This window comes from Rhipicephalus microplus, chromosome 3 (assembly GCF_043290135.1).
Source record: "Rhipicephalus microplus isolate Deutch F79 chromosome 3, USDA_Rmic, whole genome shotgun sequence".
NCBI classification, from domain to species: Eukaryota; Metazoa; Arthropoda; class Arachnida; order Ixodida; family Ixodidae; genus Rhipicephalus; species Rhipicephalus microplus.
The window spans coordinates 72,052,007-72,078,758 of NC_134702.1; the positions used below are offsets into that span (position 1 = coordinate 72,052,007).

Sequence of the window (26,752 nt, forward strand, 5' to 3'; positions counted from 1 at the left end):
GTGCAAATGCGCGCGCTTCAACGGGGGCCATCGGTCCGGCTTAGTTTGAAGAGTGGTCGCGGTGAGATGCCACATAAGAATTAGGGCTGCTTGCATCACACGTGCGTCCTAGCGCTATAAATGCGTGTCCCTCTACAATATCATACATCAACCAGATTTGTTTTTTTCATTATCCTTCTTTGTGGCTTGAAGCAATGCCGCGCCACCTCCCAGCGCTAGTGATCCAGCAGCGTAGAAGCGACGCACCCCCATTGAAAGCGACGCGCCCCCATGCCCGCAGAGCGTCACAGCACAGCGTCACGCCAACTGCGACCCACTGTCTCAAAACACAGTATATCTTACAGAGCCAGCGTGACCGCCAACATTGTGAATACGGGGAGTGCAAGACGCCGCCCCAAGGATCTGTACACAACTTATGATTTCCGTCGTGAGGTACTGCATGAGGGGCCCTCTGCCCCATGACCACAAAGCACCCGCGAAGGCTGGGCGATGGGCGAGAGCGGGAAAGGGCTAGAGAAGAGGGTTGTGAGGGGCTGCATCGGTCGCATCTAGCTGGCATTGATAAAAAATATCGCAGCGTATCCACGGAGTGAAATGTAAGTTGGGCGAAGCGTCCATCCATCCGTCCGTGCACCCACGCTTCTGTCCGTCCGTCCATCTCTCTGTGCTTCCGTGCGTCCATTCGTTCTTGCTTCCATCCACGCGTCCGTCCGTCCATGTGTCCATCCGTCCATGTGTCTGTCTGTCTGTCTGTCTGTCTGTCTGTCTGTCTGTCTGTCTGTCTGTCTGTCTGTCTGTCTGTCTGTCTGTCTGTCTGTCACTCATACTATCGCCCCCTCCTGAGTGAGTCTTACAACTAGGGGGTTACGAACTGGTCACACACATGCATGGACCAGACCACGGCTTTAGGAACTTCGCCCCTAATAGAGGAGGTGCTGCTCAACACAATGGCACATACGCAACTTAGAAGTGTGGCAGCTTGGGCTAGATGGTATGGCATGACGATAGTTTTGTGTCATCGTTTTGTTCTCGCGCTAAAACTATCGTCAGGCACATATGCGTTCTCGGAGATCGGCCAAGACATCGCCATCACTTAAAAAATACTGCATTACTATGTGATTACACAAGGTAAAAAGTTTGTTTGTTTGTTTGTTTGTTTGTTTGTTTGTTTGTTTGTTTGTTTGTTTGTTTGTTTGTTTGTTTGTTTGTTTGTTTGTTTGTTTGTTTGTTTGCCTACCTGCCTGCCTGCCTGCCTGCCTGCCTGCCTGCCTGCCTGCCTGCCTGCCTGCCTGCCTGCCTGCCTGCCTGCCTTGCCTGGTCTGCCCTGCCTGGCCTGCCCTGCCTGCCTTGCCTGGCCTGCCTTGCTTAGCCTGCCTTGCTTGCCCTCGCTTTGCTTTGCTTTGTTTTTTTGCTTGCTTGCTTGCTTGCTTGCTTGCTTGCTTGCTTGCTTGCTTGCCACCACCCAGGACACGAACTTTCCATTTCATTTTCATTTACTGGTGGTGTTTTGCAAAGATTGGTCAATATTATGGCGGCCTCAAAAGAAAGTTGCTACTGAGCAGGTGTTTTCGCATTCTTTTTTTTCTGCGTGAGTGCTCATTTCAAAACACGCCCGGCCATCTACAGTCGCAGCGAGGTTCGCTCTCCTCTATTAATGGGATAGTAACGTAAGTGTACAAAGAAAGCTTGTATTGACCTCTCTAAGTACTGAATGAACATCCGGGGAACGTCATGTAAAAGAAAACGTCCTGGTTGTAGAAAGATTACATGCTCGTCATATTTGCGTAATCAAATGTGCTGAATATTTTTTTTCTAGTTTTGTTTCTTCCTCACTCACCTACAGGCATACGAAGAGTAAAACAAAGCGAGTGTTATTCTCTTCAATCCCAACTTAATATCCATACTATAAACGCACAATAACAAACATCCGCTATTTCATATTTTCTGAAGCTGGTTACCCCTCATTTTAGATGATCTGCACGTTGCACAGTAATGGCCACACAGAGAGCTTGGTTTTTCAACAAAGGACTATCCTTTCTTTTTTTTCTTTCTTCCCTGTCGACAGGTCCAACATCTGCTTCTGTATGGTTTCAATGCGTTCCTTACACTTTACTCCTATTGTTACAGGACCTACGGTGCTCGCTGTCGCATCTCAGCTCACGCACAGCAGTGGCTTAAATGTTTAAAAAAACGAACGCAGTGGGGGAAAAGAAAATCATCGGCGCCTTCCCACCGACTAGTTGCACACTACTTCTCGTTTTTGTGTACGCGGTGTGACGTCGAACTCCGCTCGTCAGCTCGACTTCTTGCGTCATGTGTTTTTATGTAGTGTTATGTGCACGTAATATCCAGCTGTAACGCCTTGGGGGGAGTGCTAGAACGCTATAGCACATTCAGATCAACCTATGACATACATACAATACAGCCATAAGCGTGTGCAGGGTTCTCCTTCAGGGAGAGAAGTGCGGGCGATGGTTCATTCTTGCACCCCTCTCCCCATTAAGTGAACATATTGGGCAGACTGCGCCCTTCTCTTGAGGGTGACAAAAGGCCTGACTGCACGCACGCGTTGCAGTCCGTCAGCGTAAAGCTTTCTGACGCGGCGCCGTGTCATCTCCATATGGAGGGAGAGGTGAGCGCGGCTTCACTTACCCCCGTATTCTACAACCTCCCTTCACTCAACGCTTCGCCTTCCCTTGATGGATGGATGGATGGATGAATGGATATGGCTGTACCCTTTAGATCAGGCGGTGGCTAGCGCCACCAAGCCGTAATACTTAATGAACCAAAAACTAGATTTATTTTTCCCTTAAACACTTTGCAGCGAAGGGTTCAATTTTCACTCTTGCCTTGACTTTAGCCACCAATCAGATAACCTCCTTCTAGTTAATTCTACCCGCTTAAAGTCTATTTTGCCCTCACTATCCCTAAACCCCAGTGCTTTGAAAAACTCTGCGCCATCAACCTGAACTACAGGGTGAAGCCCTTAGAAAGCTGATGAGAGCGCCATCTCCAGGCACGGCAAGTCACCGCATATCAGCAATAGTCTGCTGCGATTGTTGAGTAGCGCAGCGTCATTTTCGGCCGAGTGGTGGCGCAGTGCTCAACTTTGTCAAGCGTAGGGTGAAAGTCGACTCGAGGAGCGCTTCTGAATACGGGGGTTAGCCTCAAAGCCTCTCCCTCTATAAAGAGAGGGCGCCGCTTCACAAAGGCACGCGCGAAACTGTTTTTAAATGCGGAGCATTTCTTAGCCGCACGATGTTACGCTTCGTGCGTCGGCGTTGTCCACATATCCACTGCGCATGCTTGTGTCTCGTGCCAACTGGAAGAAGAATAAACGTCATTTTTCGGAAATGAGCATGAAAACGGGGTAGCCAGGTTGTACTCTACGCTCTCCGAAACGCGCTGGCGCAGCTCTATAGTCACAATCAGCGTAAGATATATACTCGCACGGTGAACGGAGATAGTAGCTGAACGACTGCAAGCGAGCATACTGCATGCGCGCGCTTTTACACTGCTGTGTAACTTTTGAGCAACATAAAATAATTCTCACATATGCAAAACATGCCGATTCTAGTCATGTACAGAACACTGGTTACTTTATTTAACGAACAGTTGATTTTTTAAGGGATGTAAAAAGGTTGGAAGCCGCATCGGTGGCCGCAATGTTAGCCTAGAGCTGATGTGTCGAGAGCACATGCAGTCGTGTGCAAGAAGACCTTTTGACAATATCGTGTAATAGTCCACGTATTTCGATACTTATTTCAATACTTGTTTATTATCCGCTTGCAACAACAAAAAAAGCTGACTTTCCAACAATCTTAGCGCAACATTACTCAGCAGGCACTTCCATTTCCAGCCGTTTATTTCGTGCCGCCTTACCGATGCAACTGCTGGCAGTGACCTTTTTATCAATGCTTATATTTATTGTTTTTGCGTGATATGGCATTTCCCGTTCAACCAACAATCGCACACATATTGCACTTTACCAAACTCAAAATCATCACCTTGCAGCTTGTTTCTTACACATCTGTGTTGTCTTTGCAGATGGCAGTTCTATGAAACGATACGCCATACGCGAGCTGCTCTTTAAGTCATAAAATTACTTGACTGCTCATGCTTTAGCGTCTGACATGACAAAAAAAAGTAATATACATCGCAGTCGTCAGAAACAGTGGTGTTTGAGTAGCGCTGAACTTGCCCTTCAAGTAAGGCGCGTGAAGGAGATGCGCCGCGGTATGCAAAAATCCTGAGCACCACCTAAAATTTTCGGAGGTGGAAAAGGGAAGGGGGTGACCATTCTTCATGTATTTTTTCTTGCAAGTAGACATATGCGAAACTGCAAAATTTCGAGAGCCAAGGCTACTTTACGTGAAACGGCCGCAGATTTTCGGTACTGATAATACGGTCGGACCTGTACCAACTAATTTTGCCGGTGTATTACTGTCGTCAGATGACTTCACAAACATATATTGCGGCTAAAGTAAAGTTCACTATCTTGGTTACCAGGAGTGAAATCTAGGCGGCACAATTAACACTGTCTTGTGCTTTCGTCGAGGCAATCTTTTTTTTCATGGGCGTAATGGCGACCAGCTAGACTTGAAGAGCAAGTGGTTCTCCCAGGCAAAAGGCACACCAATCAGTGTCGGCAGCGTTATTTTTTTTTTTCTGACATTCGTTGCAGGTCTCCAAAATTCTTCAGCACTGTTTCTGCTTTGCAGCTTCTTCTAAGACCGCACCGTTTAGAATCACTTCTGCAAGGGATAAGCCAGTCAGTCAGCAAGTTTTATTGAGATGTCCAATAACTTCCTTTCTATCTTCTTGCCTGATACTGTCTCGGAACGAAAGGTAGATGGTACACTAGCCCACAATCGGAAAAATGAATACTAATTAATATGTAGGAACTGGAAATTCGGCCTTTTACTTTTTCTATTCAAGTTCTGGCCTAGAATATTATCTTCTTCAGAAAGTACCAAATCACCCAAGAAAACCCTATTGAGGAATGAAAGAACAAAAACGAAGCAACTAGCTGACAAATGAAACAAATTATACGCGGCTATATTGGTGGCTTTGGTTACTATTGCTGGCGCAGAGTTAGTTTTAGTGGATCTGACCAGTGCTGATTCAAAATGGTGCAGGATATAGAAGTTTATTTTTATTTCAAACGGCTTCTTCGAGACCGCATTACAATAATGAACTAACACAAATGGTTGTAATGTGAAATTCATATAAGCGTGATTTGGGTTACCACAAAGTTTAGCAGCAAGGTCTCAAAATAAACAGATTGCTGCTTTAAGTTCCCATGAATTGGAGCCCAGTTTCATTTTCTGAATTTGGCTTTCTTAGAAAAAAAGAGAAGCGTCACACGTATTGTTGTCATTATCACAGTGACTTCTTGCGTGATAACGAAGTTTCATCATAATGTTCCTGGGTCGCAGTTGTTACCAAATCCTAAAAAAAAATGACTCAAGCAGTTCTTCAGATATTCACTCATTAGCGACGTCAATGAGTGCAGAATGCCCATGACGCGAAGCACCCTCGATTGGCCTCTTCACTTCAAATTACGATATAAAGTTTATTGATCTGATTGATTTTATTTATTTATTTATTTATTGTTTTGTTTATGGATTTATTGATTCATTTATTGATTTATTGATTTACTCAATTATTTATTTATTCATTTATTGAGTGATTTATTTATTTCTTGATTGATTGATTGATTGATTGATTGATTGATTGATTGATTGATTGATTGATTGATTGATTGATTGATTGATTGATTGATTGATTGATTGATTGATTATTTATTTATTTATTTATTTATTTATTTATTTATTTATTTATTTATTTATATGTAGGGTTTAACGTCCCAAAATCACCATATGATTATAAAGACGCAGTAGTAGAGGGCTCCGGAAATTTCGACCACCTGGGGTTCTTTAACGTGCACCCACATCCGAGCACACGGGCCTACAACATTTCCGCTTTCATCGGAAATGCAGCCCCCGCAGCCGGGACTCGATCCCGCGACCGGCGGGTCAGCAGCCGAGTACCTTGACCACTAGACTACCACGGCGGGGCTAAGATGTAAAGTTGCGTTCAGCAGTAGGTTGACTGCAAAGTAGGGCTCCATGCAACAGTTTTCCCCGAGGTCCACCCACAAATCTAAAAGACTTTGCCTTTTGTGTAATGCAAGCGTCAAATTAATTTTTGGTAGCGGGAAACATGCCTGAACCATTATTTTTTACACCGTGCTGTGTGGCGGTGACCTCACGTATATTGATAATTGGGTTCAAATCGAAAGTACAGGAAAGTAGAGCAAAAGCAGGCAAGCAGCCAAGACGCTATCTGGAGCCACCTGCCTAAAAAAATAGCCAAGTAGGATAGCGCACACTAGCTGAACCTGCAACGCTGCCACGCATATATGGAGGTAACATATCAGCTTCTCTAAAAAATACTGAGACTGAGAGATCACCTAACGCATATCTTCGAACAGCAGACGAGGTCAACCCGCCACCGACTACATGAGGACGGACCACTAACCCATCGAGGAGTTAATCACTCCTTTGAATCTGCATAGGTTAGCGCCATGTTGAGGATCTTTACTAGTTTTCAGTGCAAATCTAATGCAATGTACACGCGCAGAACTTCTACATTCATGGCTTCATATATAATATGAATTGTTCATTGCGACGCAGATATATAGAATGTTCATGCAAACACATACCCCCTGGTGAAGAAATAAACCTTTCATCGGACCGTGTGGTCGCTTTTTCTTGATGTACGGTATCATTACATCACGACTTCATTAAAAAAGAAAGAAAGAACTTCATCCCGACATAGCTGTAGGCCGATAAAAAAACAGACAAAGAAGGTTTACGAAGGAAGACACCTGCAAGCCCAAGCACTCTCGCGAATGATGCATTAAACCGACAAAATTGATTACAAGAAAAAGAAAACAGATGTAAAAGCTTGAAGACATGACCTGAGGCCATAGCGGCCGCAGCAGCAGCCGTGGAGGATAAGACGAGCGAAAACTTCAGCAAAGTGTTGAAGAAGAAGACAGCAGCCTAGAAAGCGCCTTGCTGTCGCGTAGCTCCATTGAAGCACTGACGTTACGCACTCGATCTGATGCGAAACGTTCGATCGTAGAACTTTCCCAATATTTAAGAAGTGACCACGACGGCCTTTACTCACAGTTTATCTCAGTATATGAGCTCATCCACGACAAGGTCAATAAAATGACTCATCCAAGCCGTCTCTCTCGTCAATGATTTGGACAAGGGCGTGGATAGCACTTTCCGGAGGTCTCTAAAGGCGAGCTCCCTCAAAGAAATAAAACGTTCTCGAAAAAAAACGAAACAAGACACTGAAGTAGCTCACAGAAATATGGATTATAGTGTGAGCAACAGAGTTTGAATAAGAGACGTCCCTGAAAGCAATGCTAATGTCAAGGCGCTTGTCTCAGTCGAGTCAAGACACCATGTCGAAACGTCAGCTCCAGAAAAATTTATTTTTATACTTGTAGACTATATTTTGAAAAAAAAACAAAGAGTTGGAAAACTCGAACGTTATAAACGCATTATATTAGAGCGAAAAATAGCATTTCGAGGCAAACACGATAGGGTAATGAACGTTGAGGTAGCTCTGCTGGACTTTGGCTACGCGAAGAGCTGCAGGAAACGGTGCGAGGCGACCAGGGGAGAGTTCTCCTGGCCCTCGACGAGCAGATGCAAGGTGGTGAGCGCGCCGGCGAAGACGACCATGACGGCGGCCAGGCACTGCACCGGGTCCAGGAGGTCGGGGTCGACGAACGCGCTCTCCAGAACCATGGCGCACACAATGTTGGCCACGATTCGCACCAGCAGGATGACCCACTTGTGCTCGCGACGAACCTGGCACATGCATGCGCGAGACAGCGGTTTTAGCTCACCTGTCTATAACATGGACACGTCGCCGTCTATAGGCAGTTTCGACTAAGTAAAACAACGTGAATAAGAAATGCGAACAATTATAGGAAGTCAAAGAAGGATGTGTAAATTTGGGGCCCGTTTTCTCTGTTAGGCACAATTTAGTACTGAGAACTATAACAGACAGTTAGTTCTAACTAATATATATGAAGTCAAGGAATACAACGAGTTAGCACACAGCGTTGACTCAAAGATACGGTGGTTCATCTCAAGTATAGAAACTACTTTTTCTGTGAGAAAAATATCACCATGGATAAAAAACAAAGGTTCAAGCTAACAAGTAAATTATACAATCTGCACGGCATTCAGAGGTTTCGCCAGCGATCCACGCCAGTTCTCTAAGCTCCTTCTGTAAAAAAAAAAAACCTATACAGGTGCCTTGTAGTGAAAGTAGCCTCCTTAACGCATGAGGGGTCTTTGACCACTTCCTGCGCAGACTGGGGAAGGAAGGGAGGGGGACACTCCTTTCAAGTGACCCCCTGGAAACTTGTCCCTCGGACATCTTATGCCTCAATGGCTTGACAGTTAAGTATAGCGCGATCAACTATTTCAGTGCCACCGGTGTTTCTTTCATGCGTTTACCAATCTTGTTAAAGACCTCTCATCTGTGTGAGATTAGCAAAATGGCATTGCCGGTCGAACAGCTTCAGCGAAGGCCCATAGAGCAATGCAATTATGCTTGTTGAAAACGAAGTTCGTTTTTGCAGTGAAAGCTGTTTCAAGATCACAACTCTGATTTCGCGCAGCCCCGTAGTTGTACGCTGCCGCTGATGTCCGTAACCACACCACGCCAAATTTGAAGAAAAAAAAAACCTAGTACCAATGACACACTGGGGCTTCAACCCGGGTCCACTGGGTTCGAGCGCGTTAATACGCCCTACAAAGCGTTTTAAAATAGCGAAACAACAAGCAGTGGTCGTACAATGCGAATGGCGTAACGAGTGGGTCGTCCAATGCTCGAACCCATTACAAAAGCATTTTTTATCTCTATTCTTTTTCTCAGCTATTAAGTGTGGCGCATACCCACTTCAGACATAATTCCTCATCGTCGTCAGCCACTCTGTGAAGAATTGGCATAAAATTCCTCGCAATAGCTTAGCGGATACCATGCTTTTCAGAAGAATGACGAAAAATAGCATAACGAATGCCGGCCTACAACTATAAAATTTTCATAATTAATGCCATGCGGACATCAAGCAAGTGTGCTTGCAGCAGTTACCCAAGGAGTGTTTAGAAAAGGCTCTGAAAGGCTGCTCTTCTAGCTTTCGCTGTGACTGTGCTGCGCCTTCCGAGCACGCCTGGCTTAATTATTTTGCTTTCAAGGTATGATCTTGAATGTTTATAGGAATAAAAATAGAACAAACATTTATATATATACGAAATGGCAGCCATGGCAAAATGTGCGTTCCCCCCATGTGAATTTTCCGGATGTACGCCACTGCTGAAGCGTCCTCCAAGTTATTGCTGTATTCGTTTAAACATCATTCTTGATGTGATGGGCATAGATTGAATGTTTCACTTTTGTATTATTTCTGGTTCTAATTAGCGTGACTTCATTTACTATCAGAAAGTTGTACTCAAAGGCAACATGTAGACCACCAGAAGTTTGCTTGTTGTGTAACCATATCGATTACCACGATCTTCGCTCATCTAATTAGAAAATTGTTTTCCTCTCCGGGACCTTACAACGTCACGTGCGCCTAAAGCAGACAAAAGAAGTGTCAAGCGAGTTCCACAAAAAAACATGAAACAAACTGGTTTTTCTCACGTTCGCATGCAACAATTATCTTTCCTACTATTCATTGATTGTATGCAAACGGAATTGCTCCTGTGATGTATATCCGCCGTTATAAGCTCAATATCATAAATATGTGTTGCAAATGTTTGTGCATTCAACTTTGATTTGGCGAGACGTTCACTTAATCAGCCACATCCTCTTTTTATCAGTGTAATATTTGGCTTGAAAACCATTACTTGTTATGGGTGACGCGCTTGAGACCTCGACTTTTCAATGTGTAATTTCGTCGCCACGGTTAGTCAAAAACGGTACACGCACCACAAAAATTGGATAAATGTATTAACTTGTCACCAGTCTACGCTATGCATATCATAAGTCAAAGGTTCATCGTTACTGCCCAAAATATTAAGCTTGGCCTAGCAACAATACAAGAATCCCTGACAAATTCACCCAGGCGCTCAAGTTTTTTGTTACCTGAAACCTGAGACACAAACGTGCATCTGTTTAGTAGTCGTCTATTAGAAACAAAGTAGTGCAACTATTGATGCAGTGTCGAGTAAAAATGAGTAAATATTGCTGTAGGGAAACACCGGAGCACACTGCATGGTTCTCCCCTCCGCAGGTGTCACATAAGTGGAACTGAAACACACTTTCTTTCTTGTTGCGTAGTACCCTCCTCCTGTAACTTTTCAAAAGTTCCTGCTGTTTTTATTTAAATTATTTTATTAAATTATTATTTTATTTAAACTATGGAAATTGTTTAACGCTGTTCATATTTCATTCACGTTAGCAATATTATTCACAACTTCCAGGTACTGCGGCGCCGCTAAGCGGTGGCGGCCGGAAGCTCTGTTGATATGATTGATGTTTTGAACCTGCTTCAAACAGCAGACGCTGCTGCTTGTTTTCGCATGTTTGTGATCTGTTTTTGACGTTGTGAGTGGTCTCGATATTACCGTAACACATTGAGTTTCTCCAGTTAAAGAGAAAGTAGAAAGAAAACGAAAAGGCCGACTGATTTCACAGCGAGCCTCCATGCTCCAGGAGGAAAATTAAGTGTCCCGTTAAAATTAGCGCCCCCAAAAGCCATCAGGGGTTAAGAGGGTTAAATTCAGCAGGCAAATAACCAAGGCCCGTGAATGCATGCAGCACCCATTTTGTTCACGAGTACAGCAACTTGCAGGTTTGCAGTTTTCGCGCTTAGTTCGCCTGCTTGATACGATGCAATTTCGCGCATATTTATCTACCCACTATGCTACCCGGCATTTATTTACCTTATGTAGTATGTTATCGCTCCCCTATTTTGAAAAAAAACATAAATCTAAGGGTCACCGAAGCGCTAAGAATTGGAGTCTTTGCCAAAAGTGTACTTTCCGGTATCGTCTCTCGCGGGGCGATCATCTCAACGACCGCCATGTTGGATGTATAGTCGCGCCACCAATATGTCGTCAAAGTTGCGAATACGCTGTTCGTTATTGTTTCGTAAAATAATGGGCATATGTCCTTGCATTCTGCACGCAATCACTGTAGATTGCGTGCACGTGTAACAAGTCACGCAGACAATGTTGTTTTTTTCAGACAGTGATACAACCTCACTGTCTGAAAGAAACTTACATGCATGAATTATTAACCTCGAGCGAACGCCGTTTAAGCGGGCAAGTGAAACCCTGACATGACCTACACCAGCGGGAGCCTTAATCGAACGACTCCAGGCATTATTGTTTTATTTCTTCACAAATAAGGTTATGCCCGCCCTTCCCTGCTTTTATTGTCTGATGAAGAAATTTCCCAAATATATTACGCATACATTTAGTGTATCGTGAATAAATGCGAAATATATAAACGTGCAGACGACCTGCCCGGTGAGTTCATGGAGACGTCAATTACCCCACTGCAGTTTTTTTTCCTCTCTCTCTTTACACAACGGCACAACGTCAATACCAATGTAAGCTTGCGCCCTAAATAATAATTTAACTTCAGTTTACAGCGGCTACGATGAATGACGGCCACCGTCGAATGCCAATACAGCCGAGAGCTCTCGAGAAGGAGAACATTACGCGAGAAGCATTACATCGGTCCATTTCCATAGATGGGCCAGCACACTTATTATCAGCATGACTACGCCCACTGCGGGGCCTTTTCGGCAGTTTAAGTGCTATCGTATAAGCGCGCGAGCGCACCTATGTACATTCGCACAAATATAGCCATTCATCTATCGAACGCAAGATAAACAATACGCAACGCTCAGTGCCGAAGTGTAGGCCACAACCACTCAAATCCATCATGTTCCATCACGTCCGTTCTTCAAGCAAACTTTGCTGTCTTGCATCGACGCGAGCTCGTCTACGACAAAGCCATCCCCAGAAAGGGAAAAGGGCTGAGATGTTTCCGAATGAGGCTTTTCTAGGTCGGCACAAAAGCGCACCGCAAATGACAGTGAGCACTCTAGGGGAGAAGTCCACCCTATTCTGGCGCCACACAAGTGAATATAGTTTGTTTGCGTATCTTTTGTCGCTATGGGAACACTCCCGTATAACCAACAGGCTCGGGACGAATATAAACGCCCCCGCCCGGTGATAACCACGATCAAGCGCTTTAGAAACATAGCCCGCTTCTCGATGCATTCCTGCAGGTTCACGGCGTTTGTAGTCTTATGCTTTTGCGTATTAACGCTCGCCCAAAGTTCTTGTGACCCAATGTTGTCAAAAAACCTGAACAATGCGTTGAGGAAGGATTACGCAGTGAACGTGATCGAAAACTGCAAACAGCGGCGCTACCCGCTGTATCTAGCCAAACGGATCCGCTTTCCTTACGCAGTCTGGAGCTCGTCAGGCATGTACGAACTGCTGCATTATGTGAACACCATAGAGGGTTACAAGGTAGACGTTGTGGTCACCTGCTGGGAGCCCTCATTAGGGCACCTGCTCACGAGCGTTCGCAATTACGATCGGCCGTTCCTTCACGTGCGCTGGATATTCGTTGCAGCCGAGAACGTCGCCCCAGACGAGGCTTCGATGTCCAAGACGCTCCATAACGTCGGCTGCCGAGGTATATTCGTGAGCGCCTCCTCCTCGTACGTTCCCCTGGACACGTACGCCAACTGCTCCGCTGGACTTCGCCGTTTCACCGGTCCCCATGACCGCGCCTTTGAGGATAGGAACCTCCGCGACCTCGCAAGTCTCAGGTACCTAAACGAGAGCAGCGTCCCGACAGTGAAGGACTACAGAAACGTGCGGCTTGAGCCTCAAGCGACCATCGTCGAAAGCATCGTCAGAAAGAGCGGCGCCATCCTGACCACGGCGGGACAATACGAGAAGTTCGGACGTAGGCGCGAAAACTTCCTCTTCACTGGCGCTGTTGGTGCGGTTCAGATGAAGCAAAAAGATTTGGGAAGCTTCGAAATTTACCTGACTGAGAGCATATGGCACGGACTGAGCATTGCCGGAGTGGTCCGCTACGACTCTTTGACCTTCCTCTCTCCGCTGCCGACGGAGATCACTGACCTCACTATCATCGGTCGACCTTTCACGAGAGCCCTCTGGGTGGCCGTCTGGGCCTCCCTGTGTGTGTATCTCTTCCTACTTGTGGTGATCACGACGTCTCGATCCACTGTCAGCGCTTCGAAATCTCTCGACGTTCGGGAAGAAGCAGTCGAACTTTTGTTCTACCTCTCCTCTGCCCTCGTCAACCACGCTCCCGACGTGCGACTGTCGAGGCGTAGCAGTGCGAGGATTCTCGTGGCCTTCTGGTTCATGTTCGCCATCATCATCTCCGCCGGCTTTGTGGGCATGCTGACGTCGTACACGAACTTCCCGCCCAAGACACGTCCCATCACGACGCTCGAGCAGCTGTCCGACGCTCTGGAGCGCAAGAGCGTCAATCTGTGCATCAAGAACAACCGCTACTACCGCGACATCCTGACGTTTCACCTGCGCAGTGGTTCGAGCGTGCTCAAGGAGCACCTCGAGCAGAAGCTGCGCATGGGCGACTGCATGACTACGCTGTGTTGCCTCGACAAGGTCTCCAGAGGCACGCACGTCTTCGTCACCAACCGGGAGGAGGCTCGCTTCTACACGGGCAAGGACTTTAAGGGCGCAGTGACAGCTGAACAAGACTTCTTCCTTGTCCACGTAGTCGTGATCGCGCCTAAGTGGTCACCCTACGCCGCCGCGTTTGCCGTGGTGTCCCAGAGGTTTATGGAAACCGGGGTGTCTATGTGCGCACTAAAACTCGTGAGACGGCGTAGAACAATTCGAAGAAAGTTCCAAGACGTGAGCACCCGATTGGGTGCGAAGTGCTCCTGTCGAGCCCTTAAGCTCAACGACTTTTATGGCCTGCTGGTGGTGTGGGCCTTCGGACTCACGCTCGCGCTGCTGGTTCTAGGCTGCGAGGTCGCCTGGAATGCTCGTCATAACACGACAAGGCCTTCCATGAAGGCACGACCAGCGAAACGGACGCGCCGCGATAGGAAAAAACCGTCACTAGGGGAAGTCCTTAATCCGAATATGTCGCGTTCCCGTGTTGTATTCGGTTATTCGGTGCCGAATCACCCAGACGATGTGATGCAGCGAAGGCAACGTCGCGTTTTCGTGTCGCTAGAAAAGTGGCGTTCCGTACGTCAAGTCCCATTGGCAAAGTAACTTCCTCTATAGTTTGAAACTATACGGCTAATTTATTTCCATCACTCGAAAAAAAAACGTTCGATAAAAAAAAACTTGAACCTTTCAATAGAGTCATTGATGTCCATATCATCCCACGCTCTTTAATTTGCGATCAAGACCAGCGCCAGAATGCACTTTAAAGAATGTCGCCACAAAGGTGTACTTTGTCTGTACTAGCTATTATATCTTCATCATGTACTACAAGCTTGTCCAGCTTGTTTATGCTACTAAGTATTTTTGTCGCTGCATACCAGGCGAGACAAAATTTAGCCGCGGGTGGCGACAGGCATCCAACCGTGTGCGCAGTATGTAAGTAGCTGTTCGTCTACAGCATTATTGAACACTCATAGAAGCACTCATACAGGATGGTAATTGAGAGCACGAGTTGATAAAGTATGAAATAAACACTAGTAACAATATCCATTGCTGTTTTCTCGTGGGCGGCTCACCTGTCTGGCGAGAGATATATGGGACACGTAGGACAGGTACACGACAAACAGCAGCTCGGAGACCTCCGGGCCGCTGCGGATGATGTTGAAGGTGCCCGCCAACGAACCGGCAACGAACGAAATCACCATCATGACGCAGGATAGGTGGAACAGCACCACGATACGCGTCACGCCAGGCATGTTGACCTGCGCATTGTAATAAAAGCACCATGGCACTCACGAAGTCTGCATTGATTGATTGATTGAGTGATTGATTGATTGACAGATTGATTGATTGATTGATTGATTGATTGATTGATTGATTGATTGATTGATTGATTGATTGATTGATTGAAAGTTTGGTTTATAAGGATTTTTTTTTGTAAGCGTAGTTTTTCTGCATCTTACTCTCTACCGGTGCAGCCACTTCTTGTTGAATTGTGCCAGCGATGAATGTCATCTCATTAGTGGAGCACCAACCACTTTGTCAAAAGAAAAAGCCAACCCGCCTACAAAATCTGCCATCGAAAGAAGAAAAAGACACCATCACAAGAAACATGGCTTCGTCTTCGAGTTCACTTATTCGCAAATGCATAAGGAAACTTTTGGGTGTTTGTTCGTAAATGCAACTACCAACCAATCCTAATGTTTATACATACCACCATGGTGTTTGTTTGTTACGGTGGTTGGTTGCTGAGCCGAAAGATCCCAGCCGTGGCGGTCGCATTTCAGAGGGGGCGAAATGCAAGACGTCCGTGCATACTTCGCGGTGTACCTCACACACCGTTGGTGGTGGAACTTTACAGAACCCTCCACTACGCTGTACCTCATAACAATCTCATAGTTTTCGCCCGAAAAGGCCCAAGAAGTTATCTTTGATGGCGATGCATGCAACTTGCAGAGGCAGCCGGACAATGAGAAACTGCCTGTCACTGTAGCTAAATTTTTGGGGGAATCGGGTTTTGATACAAACTATCAGTGATGTCAAGCGTAACACTCACTTCGTGAAATATGTTCCTCAAGCTTATCATCCGTGTGCTTACTTTGAAAGCATTCTCGACGCCGACCAGCAGCGTGGACACAACGCCGCACGACCCTCCGATGATCATTTCACGCTGAAGTTTGTTCTGTAATACACGACACATAATAGTAGTTATTTTCGTTATGCAGCGAGGTGCATATGCTGAAGTCTATCTTCTTTATTTCAAGTATTTTACATCAAGTATGATACCTTCGGCACCATGTTCGCTTGAGCAATAGACTGATTTCACGGTTGATTCTCGCTACACCATATCGCAAAATAAATGACGCGATATATAACAGCTGCATTTAGCGGAATTGAATGAAATTCTATTCTAAAGCAATTCCTATGTTCTTTTTCTCAAGTGCTCCCTTTCTGACATCTCCTTGCGGTTGCCTAACCTTGAACGCACACGTAGCAGGAAAGCAAAGAATGTTAGACTGCTACGATGTAATCTGCCGTATACAGAACGGCACGTACTCTAAACTTGAAGAGATTAGTCTATTCACTGGCTAAGCAAACATTACATCTATAATAACATCAATCGTTTTTAAAGATGGGATACCCGGCACCATGGGTCAGCATAAAAACACTTTCTCTAATTTCGAACGGACTGTGATTCTGAGTCTGAGTGACCCAACTTAAGTTGTGCAAGTGCAACAATCATCTAACGATGCCCGACCAAAATGTTTCATTAGCGGTCAACAAAAAGAAACGATATCTAAAGACACCATTCCGCCATCATCGGACTTTCTAAAGCTCTGTTGTGCTCATTTGCAGTTTTCCCGTTGAACACATACAAGCCTTTAAACATAAGCTATTAGGAGCATACACAAGAGATAGATGAGCTCGTAGGTGTGCGCAGGGTTCTCTACTAGAGTGGGGGAGGGTGGGACACTTACTGCTGTTCTCTTCTCCTCTCATCAACGGGGGAAGGGTGCGGGGGTGCAACACCACGAGCTGCGAAGCGAAGGGTCGCAGGTTTAAATTTACGCTTCGGAAAAAATTTTTGTGGATTATTTTTCATTGTGGTTTTTGTGTATGCATACGTGTACGTATAGGGAACATGACGGCGACGGCAACGACGACGCCGACGACGAAAACCAGCCTAGAGTGTCTACGTAATTGCTATCGCAATGAAATGAAGTATGTATAAGTGGAGCAAATGCGTGATTCTCAAAAACGCCTGAAAATAGTGCTCCGGGATACACGTGATGTGGCGTGCGAAGGGAAATTGATGGGCTCCATGGTAAAGAGCAGTATTTACTATGCAGAAAGCCCTAGGTGACAGTCCATCCTAGACGGTGAAAAGAGAGCATGAAACAGCGTCAGCATGTGCTGCTCTAGCCTTGGCCCACATGGTTGCTTCGCTTTTATTTTTTTCTGGTCGTGGTCCATTCCCCACAAGTCACAGTTAAAGTGTTCCTTTCGGTGATGCTACTACAGTGGGAAGCAAAAAGTTCCTGAAATGCAACATCATGAGTCTTTGACTGAAGCATGGTATCGTCAAGAAGCATGCGTGGCCGCGACGTGGGGAGTTTCGACAGAGTAATTTTATGGGACAGACTTTTATGTGACAGAGTAATTTTATGGGACAGGCTTTTATGTGACAGAGTAACTTTATGGGACAGACGAGTAGGGCTTTAAAGTGTCCGCCCGCTCCGGTGCACTTGCCTATGAAAGATCTCAACCAACGCCTCTTCTATTTCTTTTCTGCGCTGGCTCAAGAGCCCACAAGCAAGAGATGCCTGTAGTTAAAAACATTACAAGACTATTCGTCTTCAGCAGTCTTCCGCATTGTTCAGAGAAAATAACCACAAAACAAAGTTCAGAAACACCTTAAAATAACCTATAGATAGTAGATTTTTGCATGTTCTTTGCCCCCTTTTGAATCTGACATGCCTTCCTTCAGTGTCTTTCCTCTTTTACCCGTCGACTAACACACGGCGTCTTTTTGTGCAAGAGATTCCCGTCGAGGGCGTGCAACTTTACGCATCGCTAAGCGTATACAGCTGCCCCACCGCGGTGGTCTAGTGGCTAAGGTACTCGGTGGCTGACCCGCAGGTCGCGGGTTCACATCCCGGCTGCGGCGGCTGCATTTCCGATGGAGGCGGTAACGTTGAAGGCCCGTACTCAGATTTGGGTGCACGTTAAAGAATCCCAGCTGGTCGAAATTTTCGCAGCCCTCCACTACGGCGTCTCTCATAATCATATGGTAGTTTGGGGACGTTAAACCCCACATATCAATCAAGCGTATACAGCTGGGGTCAGTGGCGTAGCCAGGGGGTAGCACACCAAGCCCACGCCCTCACCCCAACCCAAGTTTTTTTTCGCCATGGCATACAGAGCGCAAAATTATCATTTGACTGCACGCCCCCGCCACCTTTAGATCAAGAAGGTGCCCCTCCTCAACAACAATTTCTGCCTACGTCCCTGGCTGGGCTATAGTTGCTTTTGGTTACAGCTGTATGCAACATAACACCGGTTAACGTGTACGAGGACACCAACAACGCCAGTTGGAGCCATAGTAGTCATGGACACCTAATTGCGTTGTTGAAGTCCTTCTATTCGTCGGTGTTTTCGTTCGCCAGTATCATGTTACAGCCTTATGACGTGCACATGCTGCAAACGAATTGCCTGTATACCTTATACCTTGCCTCACGAATACATAGCACTGGCCTTATGTGTACCTGGAAGCCGAGTATGGGTGGTTTGAGCACCAGCACGATGGCCATGACGCACGAGGCCAGCACGGGCACCAGCACCCAGTGGCAAGGCCGGCGGCGCACGGCTACCATGGTGAACCACGTGGTCATGGGCGTGATGGCAGCCACTATGGTCGCCTCGACGACCGACATGAACTGGACGGCCATGTAGCCGAGGATGTAGGCGAGCGTGGTGAGCACGGCGCTCACCCCTAGCCGCTTCTGGGCCGAGGCCGGTCCGAATGGTTGCAGCGTGTCCGACAGGGTGGGCATCACGCTCACCAGGATGCCCGTGCCCACGAAGAATACGCACTCGGCCGAGCTGATATTGTCGTGGCGCTTGATGGTGATCTTGATGAGCGCCAGCGCGATGCTCGAGATGCACGCGATGATCAGGGCCACGGACAGCGAGGAAGTGTGGCCCTGAAAGGTGTGCGCCGGGCCGCCAATTGCATTATTTACCAAAGCTCGAACGGTGATGCTTAGATCGGCACGTAAACTCGAGTCGATTATTAAGAGGCATTTTGTTTGTCCTCAAACTCAATTCATAATAAAGTCGACGCTTGTGACACGTAAATAAACAGAGGTGATTTTTTTTTTGTAGCCATGGTCTGAATTTTATGCGTCAAGTGCATTCGCAATGGCGGTGGGGTAGAGCACAGCCACAAATCAAAACAATTCAAACAAGTTTTCGAGGTGACGAATTGTGGCAAAGTGACTCGTGGAACACAATATTAACACGTTTGGTCAAAAACCTCAGATGCCCGATCAAACGCGAAGTTTGACCACCAGCGTCCCGCGTTGGCAGCTTCTTGCGTCTTAAGACATCGAGGGCCAGTGGTGATGTTTTTATGACGTCACAACTACGTCACAGACTCATCAAAATTTGTGACGTCATTGTGGTATCATTTCACACAACGTCTCATGATGGCCTCATCACGTCGCATCACAAGGTAGTCGAAGGTAGCCCGATCAATGAGGCAATGCAAAATCAGGTACGGTACTTCCAATCTTTGAAGGCAGTGCGAAACCGTGTTAGATGCGGAAAGCTTTCGAAGGCTGATGGCTCTACAACAATACATAGGCTTAACAGGAAAGGGTGATAGCTTTAACCTTCGAGTCATCTTGGGTGAATTCATAATGTACCCTGTGAGTTCTTTTGCTACTCTGGTCAACATTTAATGTCGTTTTCAAGTGTCACGCCGTGCAGTGATGTTCCGTGCAGGTAGTTTTTTCCTTCTTCGAGGAATTTCCGCCTGTTAATTTCAGTCAAAGGGAGAAAGGGAATCTTCGTGATATTGCAGGGAATTTCAAGAATGGTTGAATTCTTCTATGACGATCGATAATTAGCGGTCACAGTGCGCCTTCATCTGCTGTAATCGGTTCTGGCGCATGCACCACGCAAGCATATTCTTTGAGATTTGTTTCTGATATTTACGCGGAGTGGTTTCTTGTTCACTTTCAGGGTAAACTACTGTGCGCAAATACATAATACGACACAGAAAAAATTGGATGAGACAGGGACAAGCGCATCATTGGTGTTATACTTGAAGCCAACAACTGGCAGTGTACTAACAGCTATAAATTATTAAAGTCACGCTTTTCTTGTGCGGCAGTGGAGGGGCTATAGCCGTGATTTCAAAAGTAGACAGTACGTGAGACACGCGTAATTATAGTATGTGTGTGCCTGTATAGGGGTGAAAATTAGTACTGTTGCGCAGAGAATTATGCCGGGAATTTCGTCAACGCTTGCAGGGAAAACTTTCCGAAATATGGAATTTTCATGTCTTTCAATAAGAATTCTTCGGCCTAGTACGTAAGATTACTGTGTCGCGGGCACATCCACTAAATGTTTCTACCTCATGCCCCAAGCATTTCAGGGTTGTTCTAAAAGCGATGCACAGGAGATAAGACTAGATAAGCTTATTTTTCCTAAGAGCTAGTGCATAATTCGGGACCAGAGACCCCACAGGGGTGCCTGCATACCGGTAGTTCAACTTTCAGACAGTTTGAATAGGTGTCTTACTGGGCAGTCATTGAAACAATTTAGAGCAGTTTCAGTAAAGCTAGCCTTTGATTGTTGGAATGATCCTTTGGAAAAAACTATTCGCTGAAACGTCTGTGCATTTCATATTCTACGCGTGTAGCATGTCAGTTGGCCCGTATGCCTCACCACCTGTTCACCCACATAAGGAGCATTCACTCTGTACGAAGTTGACAGTATCGGACGAAAAATTATGCACACCCCTATTTCGAGTTCTTGTTCAGGCAAACCATGCCACGCACTCTTAATCGCAACGAAGGTAATCTGCCACCCATTTATTCCGGATACCTTTCCACGTCATGAGCCGCGCACAAAAAGACTGCAGCTGTGTCGATTATTTCATGGAGAACATGGCCAGCGTGGGCATATATAGCCGAAATATTAGTGTATTTGTCTGTCTTGATAAGTTATTGCCGCTAGTATGCGTAACTTTCCTCTGAATATTCAATCTGCATATCTAGTACCTGCACGGCGTCATCGTGAAGCTGTCGCAGGTGCTGCAGCTCCCCGGAGGTGAGGTGGGCGGGGTCACTGGTTGGGGCGGCGAACATGGGGGGCGTCGCCACAACGTCCTGCGTCATCTCGGCAGTCATCCTCCCTGCGGTACGAACACACATGAGACCGCAGAATAAGTTTCCATTGCCTATCAGTCCACCGAATGCACCGAGAAGCGTCGACAAACTGCATACCAGTCGTTTCGCTTTGCTTTGTTTTGCTTTTACGCAGCACGCCTGATGGACCAGGCAGAAAGCAACCCTGGATTCCATTCCGCCAATTTTGACAGCCTATGATGAAGTACTCATACGTAAAGTGGCCCCCAAACGCCAACCAAAACAAGCAAGAATTACCATCACTCTAATTTTATTTCTGTAAACAAAACATGGTCCTGAAAGGTGAGTTTAGATTATTGGGTAGCGCAGAAGTTCACAAAACACAAAAGGGAACACAAAAAGCGCTCATCTAACTGAAAATTTTATTCGAAAAAATAAACTGCATATATATAGACAGGAAAAGCATGCGGCACGCGAGAGTACACCCGATCAACGAAATGGACGGTTCTGATAAGGACGCTGGCGTCTGACTAATGTATTGCCAACTCACTTCGCGATGTAGTATGCCTCAACCATCTAACGTGTACATTGAAAAAGATGGCGATCTATGAACTCGGGCACCAGCACGAGTTCAGTGTGTGTGTGTGTGTGCGTGTGTGCGTGTGTGCGTGTGTGTGCGTGTGTGTGTGCGTGTGCGTGTGCGTGTGTGAGTGTGAGTGTACGTGTGCGTGTGCGTGTGCGTGTGCGTGTGCGTGTGCGTGTGTGTGTGTGTGTGTGTGTGTGTGTGAGAAAGAGAGAGAGAGAGTTAGCGCGTGCACGTACTGGCTTACTTCCGCCATCCTCCTTTTGTACAGCTACGTCATACAATGGCATATTCACATGTACGTACTTTCAATGTCTTGGCCGGCAAAGGTCACGACGTGATGGGGAACCGGTGGCTTCTTGGCATCGCCTTCGGGGACTGCGAGAAAATGAATTACGCTCAATAACGCTTGCTCACTTTCTCCCTTGAGAACACCTCAATTCACTCATTACTACTTACTGGCACGAAGACAATGTCTGGCCAAAGAGCGCCAAGCACGTTTATTTAGGTTGATTAATTTTGACCGCCACCAGGGACTCTTCACGGTGATCTAGTGGCTAAGGTACTCGGCTGCTGACCCACAGGTGACGTGATCGAATCAAGGCCGCAGCGGCCGCATTTTCGATCGAGGCGAAAATGCTTGAGGCCCGTGTGCTTCGATCTAAGTACACTTTAAAGAACCCCAAGTGGTCGAAATGTCCGGAGCCCTCAGCTACGGCGCCTTTTATATCCATATGATGCTTTTGGGACGTTAAACCCCAACAATTAAAATACTTTATTACCACCACAAGGGTTCCCTTCGGCGTGATCAAGTACACTGCATTTCGCCCCCTATCGAAATGCTTCCACCACAATAAGGTATCGAACTGCTATATTAGCAACATTACGCAACAGACGCATTGCAAATGATGTAAATGAAGTATGGCAGCGGAGTGTCATAACAGCAATCACAATGGAGCGCATGAAGCATGTGCAGTCTGTTTCACACAGTTAGGGAAATCTCGAAACGCATGGCTTCGCGTAGAGTTACTGTACATGCTACCTTATATGCTATATTGCCGCGAGGAGTCACCGTAGCGCCAGACGCTACGGCGACTGTATCTCGGATGGTGAACACACGCCTTGCGTTCCAGTGGGACATTCTGTTCTCCGACGGCCGTCGAACGCGCTGTTCGCCACCCGCTAAGCCGGCGCGTCTGTTTTCCTTCAGTGGGCGCAAGTCCGCCAAATAAACGGATCTCCTTCTATTTCTACTAACCTCCCGGTCTCCTGTCTTCGGGCTACCCTCACTCTTACGTGACATCTGGTGGAGGTGCGGGGAATGCACAAAAACGACCTTAAAACAGCCACTGCAGAGAACGAGGACGCTGAAGACACAGATACTCGAAGCAGTCGCCGCCTCCAAAACCTGCCACCTGAGCTGGGACCGCTACCGGACCCCACGCGACCACGAAAGGACGCTTCCACAGCCACCCTGAGCACCCCGCAATCACCTACCCCTGTCATGTTGCAGCAGCCGCGGGTGCCCCCAACTTTCCATGGTTATGCAGCTGAAGACCCAGAAGAATGGCTCGACCAATTCGAGCGCGTGGCTACCATAAACAGGTGGGATGAAGAAATGAAGCTGCGATACGTTTACTTTTCCCTGGACGGCCCCGCCAAAACGTGGTATGAAAACCATGAGACCACACTGACCACCTGGGAATTTCTGAAGAATGAGTTGCTCAGGACCTTCACCAGCATAATGCGAAAAGAAAGGGCCCAGCTGCTGCTAGAATCGAGGACCCAACAGCCCAATGAGACCCTAAACGTGTACGTCGAAGAAATGAAACGTCTTTTTAGGCGAGCGGACCAAGACATGACTGAAGACAAAAAGGTCGGATACCTAATGCGAGGGGTGAAGGAGTCGCTTTTCGGCGGTCTCATAAGGAACCCTCCTAAAACAGTCGCCGAATTTACTGAAGAAGCGCACACCATAGAAAAAATCCTGGACGCCCGGACTCGGCAATACAACCGCCCGTTTCAGCTCAGCTCGCTCTACTCGGAACCGATTCGAGGTGGGCTAACCACCAACGATCTGCGGAAAGCTATTCGAGAAGTGGTTAAAGAAGAACTACGCCGATTGCTACCTCCTACCCCCCAGTTCCCCAAGGAGCATCTCTCTTGGACATAGTGCGTGATGAAGTCCAGCAGGCGCTTGGCTCTTCATAAGCGACGACTCGAACAGAGGCCGAAGCAATGACTTACGCCGCTGTAGTGAACACTAGGCCACCCCGACGAAACGAGCCCAGTCCTCGACGGTACGCTGCAGCCCCAAGTAGCCGTCCGCTTTTACCTGCCCACCCTACATACGAGAGACGCCCGAGCCAAAGAAACTGAGACACCTGGAGAACTCCCGACGACCGTCCCCTATGCTTTCACTGCGGTGAGGCCGGCCACATTCTTCGACACTGCCCCTACAGGCGGATGGGACTGCATGGTTTCTCATCTCAGGCACCACGGCCACGCCCTGGACAACGACCTTCGGCAATCGAAGACTACTTGCGCCATACAGAGTACTTGTCCAGCCGTTCTCCAACACCGCCATCCCCACGCTTCACGTCACCGAACCGCAGCAACAACGAACGAAGAAGGTCCCCAAGCCCTCGTAGGGGAAACTAAAACCAGCAACCTTTGGAGGTGAGGTTGCTTCAAGAGGAAAAGCTGAAGACCCTCCACCGACGACCATACATGACGACAGCACATCATCTACGACGACGACAACGCACGACAACCCAAGCCGCGAGACGAAGCAAAACGAAGCAACAAGACGAAGCCGTGACCCGAACCCAAAACCAACGCGCAACTCCAGCCCACGTGCCACCGATTTTGAAGTATCTATCGATGGCCACCCGGTAACTGCCTTGATTGACACAGGAGCTGACTACTAGGTCATCAGCGGGCCATTGACAGCACAACTGAAGAAGGTTAAGACGGCTTGGGACGGCCCGCAGATCCGCACAGCGGGAGGCCACCTCCTCACCCTGTCGGGGCGATGTACTGCAAGGGTGACATTCGACGGTCACACATACCTTGCCACTTTCTTGGTGCTCCCACAGTGCTCCCGTGACGTCATTCTCGGCATGGACTTCTTGACTCAACATCACGCAGTTATTGACCAGGCATCCAGATCCATCAAACTATCCTCGGATGAAGCCATAAATTCATACTCGGCACCACATAATCGCGCAGCCCTCCGTGTGCTCGAGAATGACGTGAGCGTCCTACCCCGATCAACGACCCTAATCTCCGTAACCACTGGTACTGCCGGAAATGCTCATGGCGTCGTCGAAGGTAACATACAGCTTTTGCTTGGCCGTGATATCGCAATCGCAAGAGGCATTGCGGACTTCCGGAATGGGCAGGGCCCAGTGCTGCTAACAAATTTCAGCCGAGAACACCGTCACCTGGCCAAAGGCACGACCATTGCCTTTCTCTATGAAATCGCGGAAATCAGTGACACCCTCGCCCTTTCTAATCCAGCGACCATCACCCCACAGACCCACAACTCGCAGCTGTCATTCGACATTAACCCTTCCTTGCCTCAATGCAAGCAGCAACTGCTCCAGAACCTCCTTCGACGTTACGACGACTGTTTCGCCACTTCTTCACAGGTCCGACACACTTCTCTGGCAAAGCATCGAATCATAACACAAGAAGACATCCGCCCTCTCCATCAAAGCCCTTATCGTGTGTCGGCACGTGAACGTCAGGCCATGCGAGAGCAAGTTGAGGAAATGTTACACAACGATGTAATTCAGCCATCGAAAAGCCCATGGGCGGCACCAGTCGTCCTTGTCAAAAAGAAAGACGGAAATCTTCGGTTTTGCGTCGATTACCGACGGTTGAATAGTGTAACCAAGAAGGACGTGTACCCTTTACCAAGGATCGACGATACCCTAGATCGTCTTAGTGATGCAAGGTACTTCTTGTTCATTGATCTGAAGACAGGGTATTGGCAAATTCAGGTTGATGAAAGAGACCGAGAAAAGACCGCCTTCATCACGCCGGATGGATTGTATGAGTTCAAAGTGATGCCATGTGGACTTTGTTCCGCTCCAGCAACCTTCCAGCGTCTAATGGACACAGTACTGGCAGGTCTCAAGTGGCAAATATGTCTCGTATACCTGGACGATGTGGTTGTCTTCGCCTCCAACTTTAGCGACCACCTGAAAAGGCTCCGGACGGTACTGGACGCAATTAAGTCATCAGGGCTGACACTGAAGCAAGAAAAATGCCATTTTGCCTATGAATAACTACAGTTACTTGGCCATGTTATAAGCAAAGATGGCGTAAGCCCAGATCCCGAGAAGACAGCCGCTATCGCACAGTTTCCTCAGCCGCAAGATAAGAGAGCAGTGCGCCGATTCTTAGGACTGTGCGCCTATTACCGGCGCTTTGTCAAGAACATCTCACACATTGCTGACCCTTTGACGCAGCTCACCAAGTCGGACGCCCCTTTCGAATGGAAAGCTGAGCTACGTGAGGCATTCCAAGAACTTCAAGAACGTTTACAGTCGCCGCCTGTGCTGGGTCACTTTGATGAAAATGCCGAAACTGAGATACATACAGACGCCAGCAGCGTCGGCTTAGGTGCCGTTCTCGTTCAGAAGCACAAGGGCTGCGAGCGCGTCATCGCGTATGCAAGCCGCTCACTGTCGAAAGCGGAAGTGAACTATTCCACGTCTGAGAAGGAGTGTCTTGCGATAGTATGGGCCACCTCGAAATTCCGCCCATACTTGTATGGCAGACCCTTCAAGGTCGTAACGGACCATCATGCGTTGTGCTGGTTGGCCAGTTTGAAAGACGCTTCTGGCCGCCTCGCTCGATGGAGCCTACGGCTTCAGGAGTTTGACGTGAAGGTAGTCTACACATCTGGTCGTAAGCGCTCCGACGCAGACTGCCTCTCAAGAGCCCCTGTCGGCGCACCACCAAGCCATGAAGACGACGATGCCTTTCTTGGGCCTATCAGCAGCAGCACCTTTGCATTACAGCAGCGCTCAGACCCGATC

General features: G+C 47.4%; 1 protein-coding gene across 4 annotated transcripts in view; it reads right to left on the reverse strand.

Moving 5' to 3' along the window:
• Positions 1-7,499: 7,499 nt before the first annotated feature.
• The window catches only part of LOC142803784 (uncharacterized), a 63,044-nt gene continuing 43,791 nt past the window's right edge, over positions 7,500-26,752 (reverse strand). For 3 of the 4 annotated variants that reach the window (XM_075889798.1, XM_075889797.1, XM_075889799.1), the window contains exons 2-6: positions 22,008-22,079; positions 21,032-21,165; positions 15,841-15,924; positions 14,819-15,004; positions 7,500-7,895 (exon numbers count right to left, since the gene is read on the reverse strand). In XM_075889798.1, coding sequence (XP_075745913.1) covers positions 7,662-7,895; positions 14,819-15,004; positions 15,841-15,924; positions 21,032-21,165; positions 22,008-22,079 — 710 coding nt within the window. In that variant the 3' untranslated portion in view covers positions 7,500-7,661. The remainder of the gene's footprint in view (positions 7,896-14,818; positions 15,005-15,840; positions 15,925-21,031; positions 21,166-22,007; positions 22,080-26,752) is intronic. The other variant, XM_075889800.1, reaches the window with a different exon arrangement.